General features: G+C 28.5%; 1 protein-coding gene across 3 annotated transcripts; it reads left to right on the top strand.

Moving 5' to 3' along the window:
* The first annotated feature begins 1,236 nt into the window (after positions 1 to 1,236).
* LOC130676698 (uncharacterized) lies at positions 1,237 to 10,179 on the top strand. 3 transcript variants are annotated; one of them, XM_057483153.1, is made up of 13 exons: positions 1,237 to 1,408; positions 2,107 to 2,180; positions 2,316 to 2,506; positions 2,597 to 2,667; positions 2,758 to 2,832; positions 5,859 to 6,340; positions 7,071 to 7,227; positions 7,468 to 7,626; positions 7,696 to 8,187; positions 8,283 to 8,418; positions 8,513 to 8,744; positions 8,832 to 9,260; positions 10,029 to 10,179. In XM_057483153.1, exons 2-13 carry the CDS (start codon positions 2,155 to 2,157, stop codon positions 10,030 to 10,032), a joined length of 2,454 nt encoding a protein of 817 aa, XP_057339136.1. In that variant the 5' UTR covers positions 1,237 to 1,408; positions 2,107 to 2,154; the 3' UTR covers positions 10,033 to 10,179. The 3 variants fall into 3 exon arrangements, with proteins under 3 accessions (XP_057339136.1, XP_057339118.1, XP_057339127.1); XM_057483135.1 differs by lacking the exon at positions 10,029 to 10,179 and having other exon boundaries at positions 8,832 to 9,910; XM_057483144.1 differs by lacking the exons at positions 2,107 to 2,180; positions 10,029 to 10,179 and having other exon boundaries at positions 1,238 to 1,408; positions 8,832 to 9,908.
* The last annotated feature ends 767 nt before the right edge of the window (positions 10,180 to 10,946 follow it).

Genomic DNA, 10,946 nt, shown 5'->3' on the forward strand with positions numbered 1-10,946 from the left:
GTATGATCTTTGTGTATTTTGTTCCACTGAATTTGAATCTGATGTTTTCTTGTCTCATTAACGTTTTAAAATTAAAAAAAATTGGGAAAATTGCATTTCTCTAATTATGAGAAAAAATCTATAAACCATGATTGAATACTTTTACTATATTTTTTTACGCATAGAATACGAGTTTAGAATCTGAAAATACAAACAATTGTAATATCGATAAAAAATGACGTATAACTAAAATGAAGAGAACGATTTGCTCGAATTTTAAATTGTTCTTCTTTGGTATCGAACTCTTTTGTTCTCAAACGATCTACGCAGTGGATTTTCACGTCAATGACTTTCCTGAAAATCTTGGAGACTACAGTGAAGAACAGGGAGAACGATTCCATCAAGACATAAGTGTAATGGAGACTAGGTATCAGGGAAATTGAACTATCAATATGATGGCAGATTTTTGCTGGACACTTAAAAGGGATACACCAGGAGATGATAACAAACGGAAGAAAAATCCAGAAAACATCAGATTCAAATTCAGTGGAACAAAATACATAAAAATCATACTCAATCTGAATCCAATAAATTTTTTCATCTCGATAATTTCGATTTTTCATGATTTATTGCAATTTTTTGCGGTTTTTCGCAATTTTTTCAAATTTTGACGGCTCAACGGGCTAATTGACATTCAGATTTAGATTCAGTAAGTTGAAATACATAATAATCATACTTGATCCGGGTCCACAAAAATGTTTTCATCGCTGTGACGACAGTTTTTCGCAATTTTTGGAGGTTTTTTGCGTTTTACTCAAATCTGGAGGGTGACCGGGCCAAAAAGACTTCAAATTCGGATTCAGCGGGTCGAAATACATGTCCGTAGGTGGGTCCGGTCAAATGTACAAACAATTTTTTTTTTTTGTGTGTCGATATTACTTTTACTCAAATAAATTAATTTTCTTATAAAAAAGGAGTTTCATTCGAATTTTAAATGAATTTTTTTACATTACGATTTAAAAATTACTCTCTTATTACATCAAGTCATGAGTATAAAAACTTAATTTATAAAGAGTAAAAATATTCGACTAAAATATAATTTTAAATCGATAGAATTTTCTCATAAAATATAGCTTAAATAATAATATAATAAGTATATTTCAAATTCAAATAACCGGATACATATAAATTGAAATAAATGAACCGGACATATTGGTTCACATTCCTCATGTTTCTATATTTGAACATAATAATTCAGCAGTTGGCCTCAAAAGTTTTGGTCACAGACGCCACTTGTCCGACATTTTCTTTCGGTTATTACCGAATAAATAGTTTGTTTTAAAACGGCATTTAATTTAAACAGTTGTTATAACAAATAAGCAAAGCCATTTGTTACGTGCTGTTTATTTCGTATTAATTACGACTACAGGTAATTATTTAACCTTTTACTATGTTATTTTTATTATTATTATTATTATTTGTATCATCACATTGAGTTTTTTTTACACTTAATGAAAATATTCATGCGTAAATTTCATTGATTTTAGATAAAACACCTATGAGTAAATAAAAATTTTAATAAATATATCTATATATAAATATATAATAAATATCGTGATATATTTATTAAAAATATAAACAATGCAATAGAAAAAAATAAATCAGAGTAATGTGACTTTTTATTATAATTTTAAAATATTGATTTTATACTTATCTGATGCAATTTAATACTCATTTACTTTGAAGAAATTTTTTAAAATCATTTTATATTTTGTTTATTCAAATAAATAATTTTATTTATTTAGATAGTTCGTGTAGAAAAAGTTAAAAAATGTACCGCAAAAAAAAAAATGCAATTTTAAGACCAGCCGGAATTTTCAAAAATTCAGAACTTAAAACACTGGTCTGTTCCTAATTTAGAAAATGAGGTTATAATTTTGATAAGTTTAAAAGTCTTAAATTATAAGTCTTAAATTTTGAACTTCTTGATAAGCAACCTTGTCGAAACTTTTTTTACCCGAGAATCATAATAAAATCGTTATCATTTAATCATGACTAATTAAATAATATTCACAATAATAATTATCATTAGTATTATTATTAAGTAAATACAATTGTTTTTCTTAGACATATAAATCATCTACCAACTTGAAACCTGTATCATTGACTGTAACCATGAGTCATGGATACAACAAATACAGGTTGGTTGTAAAAACTTATAAACGAGCACAAAAAAACTAAATATACATAATAAATATAACAAATATACATTTTGTGTTTCAATAATTCGTAATGTTGATGAAATATATATATATATTTTTTTTTTTCGTAACTAGTATGAGTTCCAGAGGAAGAGGATTCAATTCACGTGGCGGTGGTGGTACTTACAGAGGACGTGGTGGAAGTAATTGGGAAACAAGTAGTAACGGTAGCAACATGAGTCGAGGTGGTTATAGTTCGTCACGTGGCGGTAGATTTAATAAATATTCTTCGACAAGTTATGACTCGCGTCATAAATATAACTCTAGTATGTTTATTTCATTTATTATTTTTACAAATTTATTTTTTACTAATAAGCGTAGAATTTATTAATTACAATTAATTCAATACATTTTAGGCGGATCATCTGATCGTTATTCCAGCAGAGGTGGTAGAGGTGATCACTCTAATAATTATAAACGTCCACGTGTAAGTTTAATATTTAATTGTTATATTATTTGAAAATAATTTGTTAATTATTAAAATAAATTGTTAGAATAATAATATTTATTATCGTAGCAAGAATCATATTCAAATCGGGATGATCGTAGGTCATCGAGTGATCGCAAACGTGTGAGAAACGATTCTTATCAGGTATGTATTTAAAAAAATTAATACATAGTTAATAAAATAGTATTATTAATAAGAATAATAAAATTTATGTGAAGAAGAAAAATTAATCGAAATGCTCTTAAGTCTTTGGTAAATGTCTTTGCCCATTGCATTAAATATTTTAAACGTATTATAATTTATTTAAATTCATTACTAATGCCAACCCATTCACCTCAAAACAATAAGTCGTAGTAACTTTTTTTTTTGTTTTAACTTTAAATAACATTTCTCAAGTTTATTTTAAATGAAACATAGTTAATGTAAGAGGCGAATGGGAATATATATACATTAGGGTGATTCAAAAAATAACATTTTTTTTTTCTCGGAAACGGTTTTGAAAGTTTCATTTAGTTAAAAAAAAGACGCCTGTGAAAGTTTGAGCTCTTAATATTAACATTAAGAGGTTCTGCATTGCACTTTTCTATTTTCCATAAGAATGACATGGAAAAATTTTTTTTTGCGTCTTCTGATTTTTATAAGTAGCTAACGATGCGTCATAGGAATAATTGGCAGGCATATTGTTGTAGGTAATTGAAAGTTTAATAAAGTTTTTTCGAATTCCGCATTTTTTTCTAGTTATTTTCATTTTAATGTCAAGCTCATAAAACATTGTCTTCTGATCGATTTTAAGAGCTTGACATTAAAATGAAAATAACTAGAAAACAATGCGGAATACGAAAAATTTTATTGGAAATAACTTCTAGGGAATAAAATTGTCTACAAAAAAGGTCCCATGATATTTTGTACTAGGTCTGATAGTTTCACCGGAAAAGTAAAAAGATCTCAAAATTTAATACGAATTCGACTTTAACCTCAAATAACTTTTGAACAAATATTTATCAAAAAATGATAAGAAACTTTTTTTGTAGAGCACTCAATTACCTACAAAATATGCTTGCCAATTATTCCTATGACGCATCGTTAGCTACTTATAAAAATCAGAAGATGCAAAAAAAATTTTTTCGATGTCATTCTTATGGAAAATAGAAAAGTGCAATGCAGAACTTATTAATGTTAATATTAAGAGCTCTAATTTTCACAGGTGTCTTTTTTTATCTAAATGAAACTTTTGAACCTGTTTCCGAAAAAAAAATTTTTTATTTTTTGAATCACCCTAATATACATATAGTATATATTAAGGTGTTTGAAAATAAACATTTTTTTTTTTTTTTTTTCATGTCTTATGGTCTTAAAAGTTAGTCTTAGGTATTCGAAAAATTCTCCCAAAAGAGCAGCTCGAAAGATCAATCCTGCTAAGAGCTCAACGAATATTAATTTTCTCATTCGAATTACATGTAAAAAAATTTTTTCTCCTCGACGGGCGGAAAGCGTCAACTTTCGTCCCGCTGTGCAAAACGAAGTTGCCGCTTTCCGCCTCCGTCGAGGAGAAAAATAGCATACACTCCTCGGGAAGTAAATAAGAAAGCCTCAGATCACATGTTTGTTGACCTCGGCTTCGCCTCGGCCAACAATTACATGTGCTCTGCGACATTTCTTACTTTACTTCCCTCAGTGTGTAATATACTATTTTTTGTTTTTTATATATAATAGTATATTTTATCATTCATGCAATATAAGTGCTATCTTAGCGCACGCTCTTTTGTTCGCCAAATAGCTGTTTGCCCATTTAACTGTTTCCACGACATTTGTGTGCGTTAAACGATTATCTGAGTGCGACAAGTTAGTTCTCCGGAGAAAACACTCAGAAGCTTTTTTGTAGAGAATTTAATTTCCTATAAGATTATGCACTTCGATTTTCGAAAAAAATTTTTTTTAATACTTTTATTTTTAAAGAACAAAAAACAATTTTTTTACATGCAATTTGAATTGGAAAATGAATATACGTTGAGCTCTTAGTAGAATTGAGATTTCGAGCTGCTCTTTTGGGAGGATTTTTTTTATACCTAAAACTAACTTTTGAGACCATAAGAAAAAAAATTTTTTTTTGTGAAACACCCTAGTATATATATTAACATTTATTTTTGAATATTAATAAAATTAACAATACTCAAAAATTAACTCATCAATAATCAACGTATCGAGAACTCATAACTGTTAGTGAAGTTTATAAATCAGGGACTCAATATTTTTCCTACTTTCCTTTCAAGCTACGCGCCGATGGCCGCTTGTACACACGTACTTTTAGCTATGGAACAGCTATGAAAATGATGCAAATAATATGATGAAATCTATATATATATATATATATAATATATAATAAAGACTTTTTAGTCAGACATATGAATAAGCTGATTTCGTTGGATGAACCGATGCCAAAATAGTTGCATTTAAATGCAACTTTGAAACTAAAACCCGGTTGTTTTCATCTAGGAGGAGAAAATGACCTATAAATAATATTAGTACGCGTGACATAAGATATACATATGTATATATATATACATATATATATATATATACATATATATATATGTTTTAAACCGTGCAAAATTGTAAGCACTAGACATCTTTCTATATCATTTATGCCTCTACCAATTTCTAGTCTTCTACAATTTAAAACTAAAAACTAAGAAAAAAAATAGAAAAAAAAAAGCGGCATCATTGAACATTCAACTTTAATTTCCTTGCGGATTTAATGTCCGTATCTTTAAATAAATATATTAGTTAATAATGTACAGGCTGTCCCTGCATGATTTAAATAGAAAATATACATAGATATATCAGATAAGTATAAAAATTTAAATACATAAGGTTTACACTGCGTAAAGCAATAAAAACCTTAGTTTTAATTGAAAAATATAAAAAAAAAATCCAACGAGAGGTATTGGTTAATTTTACGGATTGAAACCGGGTTAATGAAGCGTAAGAAATGATTGAGGATGGATTTATAAATATATATTTGATAAAATATTGAGAGAAAAAGAGCATCATTGAAAAATGGTTGATAAAAGAAATTAAGAGAAAAAAAAATAGTAAGAGATTATAAATAAATAAATAAAAAAAAAAAAACATGATGGTAGATGGCAGAAAATTGAATTTGAATTTGGCAGGGTGAAGGCAGCAGTGGCTCGCAGAGGTATCCCTCATCCTATGGCGGTTCATCAAGTACATCTGCTTATAACGAGAATAAGAGATCATCATCATCAGCTGGTTATGATGATAAAAGGCAGAGTGAACGAGCATCATCTTATCATCGTTCAGAAGAACGTCATTCATCGACATCAAGGAATTATGCAGCACCACCACCACCACGTATTAGTGATATGGCACCACCATCACAACGTTACAACAGCAACAGTTCTAATCGTGGTGGTGGACGTTTATCACGTCAAAGTAGTAATTACCGCGGACGTGGAATTTCAACACGTGCAAGAGGTGGTAATTTTCGTGTTGGAAGTTCACGTACGGAACTATTATTGAGCCGTAAACGTGCACTCACTTCAACTCTTGATTATCGTCGTAAGCTGCTCAGTTCGCGTTCACGCGACTACATTCAACGGGTACGATTGGCCTCAACTAAAATACGCAGGAGGTAATTTATAACTATCAAATCATTTATAAAAATAATAAACGATCGCGATGGCTATATGACGTTAAGGCACACTTATATAAAATATAAAGTATATGGTTTAATAATATATAATTATTGTAAATAAATTATGTCAACAAATCACTTGCTTATGCACTTTAATTGCTAAGCAAGTGGATCAAACATTATTGAGGGAACAAATAAAATTTATTATATGTATATGTATATATATATATATATATATAAAATTATAAAATATCAGTGCCAAAATTGATGATGGCAAAATATATTTAACACAGGGGTTCAAGGAATGATTTAATAAATATTATAAAAATTAATGCATAAATGATATGCATTACGCCCAAGAAAATTAATAACAATTGATTTTATATACAATATGGTTTATTAACCATTGATTTATTTAATAGATATTTATCCCTAACTAAATACATATATTAAATTGTTGAGAATTACATTGATCTGTCAGAACAAAACTTAAAAAAGTAATTTTATAATATTAGCTGGAGAAAATATTATTACATTGAAAAGAATGATTTCTCAATGTGTTCATACATATAGATAATATATCAATATAAATATAAATATATGTATATATATAATTAAAAATGATTGAAAATAGAGCAGTGAGTAAAAAAAAAAAACAATAATAAACAATACGATGACATTGGATATAATTAATTTCAATACAAAATTGCTGTGCCATTCTCTATAGCGGTACTAGGATATCCGGAAGTAAAAAGGAGTCAGGTACGGGATCCAGTTTGAAGGACAAGGATAGAGTCGACAAGGCACTTAATGATGCCTATTCTGATGATGACGATGACGATGAAGACAAAGATGTTGAAGAAAATTGGGATGTTGATGAAAAGGTATTATTATTTAATTATATTCTTTAGGGCATTCTTAAATAATTCCCTCCCCTCCTAGTTTCTTAAATATACCCAATGATCTTAAACTGTCATAACCGTAATAAAATTTAATCAAACAATTAATTTCAAATAAAAAACTCAAATACGATTATGATAATTCAAAATTAAAAAGTGGGGCCGGAGACGTTCAAGAATGCCGTTAAATTAATTAATTAATTATAATAATACTTATAATTTTAGACGGCTCATTCAGAAGAAGATGAACCAGAAGATAATGAAGAAGAAAAAAAAACAAAAGAGGATAAGCGTAAGAAAGAAAAAATTGATCGTAAAAGTAATGATCGCGAAGAAATAAAAGATGATGAGATTAATAGAGAAGAAGATAAAATAAAACATGAGGTATAATTAATATTGAATATATTTATTTATCTGAAATAATTGTTTGATTATTTAAATTTTAAAATCTAGAAAGAAGAAGTTAATGAGGTTGATGAAGAAAAAGAAGTAAAAATAAAAGAAGAGGCTGGAGATCCTGATGATACGCCAAACAGTAGACGTGAAGGTGGCAGACGTTTTATTAAACTAACTTGTCCACATTGTTCTCATCGCAGTGTTACATTTAAAGACTATTCATTGCATTTATATTCCGGACGTCATAATACAGCAATGAGACGAATTGCAGCACGTCATAAGGCTAGTTTAGCGCGCATGAGAGTTCTTCAACGTCAGGAACAACGACGTCATGAAGCACGCGAAGCCGCGCGTGGTACTTTGCCATCACGCACAATGTTTTGTCAAATTTGTAAACTTAATTACCGTTCATTAAAGGCCGTACATCATTCATCTGACTCACATCGTCAGATTAAAAGATTCCTTACGCCGTTCTGCCGTGTCTGTAGAATGCAGTTCCGATCGCCGATGCTTTTTGAAACTCATGCTTGTTCACTTGATCACATTAAGGTAGTTTTTTTTTTTTTTTATTTTTTTTATATTAATAACAGTATTATTATAAAGATTTCTTATCTAAAGATTTAATAAATTCATTTATTTTTTAGCGAAAGAGTCTTGTAGATGAGAAAAAAAGTGCCGGTACTGCGGAAGCTGATGGAGATTCAAGTGCGATGGAAGATGATGATAAAGATCATAATCTTGAAAACTTTATGACATTAGATTCTGTTGGGGATGTCGATGGTTAATATATTTTTATATTTTTTTGTAATTCACTCGAAATTTTTTAGCAATTAGTATAAGTATTTTTATTAATATTATGTATTATATTTAACAGCTGAAGAAGATGAAGAGTCGGCGGATAAAAAGAAAAAAGATAAACCAGATACTGAAAATCCAGCAGAGACGGAAAAAAAACCTAAACATAAACAAATGATTAAAGTAGGAGTTGAATATATTAAAACTGTTGAAGTTCAGTTTTGTGATCTTTGTAAAGTATATCTTCCACGTAATGAAAATTCCGAAAGAGCGCTAGCTCTTCATTGCTCAACTAGAAGCCATCTTAAACGGTATTTATAAAATTAAATATTGTATACAAGTTAATTGTTATTATTTTTATATTGTATATTAATAAATAAATATAATACATTTTTTAGTTATGTTCGTGATAATGATGACAAAGCGTTGCGTCGTCAAGCAGAACGTATTCATCTTCAAACTTCAACAACTACAACAAATAATGTCACAGCAAATTCAATAAATTCATTGGAAAATGTTAAAGCATCATCGACAAATAATCCCCAGCCAATTACTACAAGCATTAGTAATGTGTCTGCTAATTCCGAAACATCTGTTGAAAGTAGTATTGGTATTGGTGATAGTAATAGTGGGCAAGCCAGTGAACAAAATCAAAATTCGTCAGAAGCTGATGTTACTTTGGCTTTATCAAAGCCAAGTAAAATTCAAGAAGAAGAAGATGATTATCCTAATGACGGCGATAAACTTTGGGATGATGTTGATAAAGATCTAGGGGATATTTTGCGTGAAGTGGAGCCTGGTAAATCAAGTGATGATGAAGATACACGGTATGACAGATTCAAAAATACAGATAAAAAGGCACAGCATAATAAAGATAAAAATTCAGAAGAAATTGATGATAACAATAAAAAAAATGAAGTCAAAATTAAAGTTGAAACAACTGATGATTAATTTTTAATATTTCTTTTTTCTTTTTTATTTTTTTATACTCTGAATTTTTTGATTTTATTACTTTAAATTGATAAATTCAATCTAAAATCCTATAAAAGTTAAGTGAATTGTTAATATTAAAAGGTATCGATAACTAAAAATTAATCGGCTTAATCGACAATGTCTTTGTGCAGAATATAAATATGTATTACATCACTTTATTGTAATAATTTAAAAAGAATGCAGTAATCGCTCGAAAAAAAAATAATTTGAGTTTGAATGACATGATTAATTTTAAAAAATTTGTAATTTTGGTGTCAATATTTTTCATAGTAATTATTATTGATAGACATTATAAAAATTATTTTTCAATAGTTTTAAAAATACTTTATGTACAAAATAATTACGTTTAATAATTTTTTATAATAACCGTGTGTCATTTAATAAATAATTACATATAACTAGTATTGATGCAACTACATGTTAATATGTAGTATGATTAATTTTAAAAAAAATGTGTATTATTAAAATTTGACAATTCATGCAAAAAAAAAGACCGTTATTTCTTTCACATCGACTTATAACAAACATTTTGAAATTTAAGATTATACATAAATAAAGTATAATAATTAAAAAATAAAATCTATGTTTTCTTTTATTTTAAGGTAATGGACCAATTCCCGATCAAGACCTAATAGCCGATGAATTTTGATATTATATATATATTTATATAATTTTTATACAACGAATGATTGATAAAAATAATTACTTTTAATAAAATGACTTTCTGAATCTAAATCTACAATTTTGTTAAATATTTGAACATTACAAATGTATTTTAAGTTGCTGTTTTAAACAACGAGGATTGATGTTCATTTTCAATGTACGTTCGAAGTAATATACAAACTTCAAGCATTTCAACATTTTCAAATTAAATTTTAGCTTTAACAATTTATTTTGTATTTGTTAATTTGCTTTATTCTATGTACACATTTGGTACAGTCAACTGAGAATTTCAGATATATGCGGAAGTGGACAAATTTGTAACGATTTGAAATTTTATGGAGTTGTTCGAAATGATATAAATAACGAGAAAAAAATTTTTACTAACTTTTTAAGCAATATAATGGGTGCATTGCGAAATGCGCTGCGAGCAGCTGTAGTGTGGCGCAACGCCGCAGCTCAGCAGCAAACAGCGCATAGTGCAGCGTAGTAGTAGCAGCACCATCTTAGCGCGAAATTTGAAATATCTAAGTTCAACGTATTTTTAAAATTCGATCGTAAAACACACTCTAATGCTTCGCATTAAGAGTCGTGCAATTTATTTAAGCATTAGTTGATCATCTGATTAATTTATTTGTGTTAAGAATTGAATTGTTTTGGAGCAATGGATCGAATCATATTTTTAACGAATATTGTAATAAATACGGTTTCCTGAGAAGAAGACGAAGATGATGATGGAGAATTGTTGCAAACTCAATGTTTTAGGACAATGTAGAACAACAACTCGCTTTGACTGATACGTGGGAAATATTATTCCTGCTTATGATGATGTCAAATTCCGACGTCATTTTCCATGGTGA

Source organism: Microplitis mediator, chromosome 1 (genome assembly GCF_029852145.1).
Source record: "Microplitis mediator isolate UGA2020A chromosome 1, iyMicMedi2.1, whole genome shotgun sequence".
Classification (NCBI taxonomy): domain Eukaryota; kingdom Metazoa; phylum Arthropoda; class Insecta; order Hymenoptera; family Braconidae; genus Microplitis; species Microplitis mediator.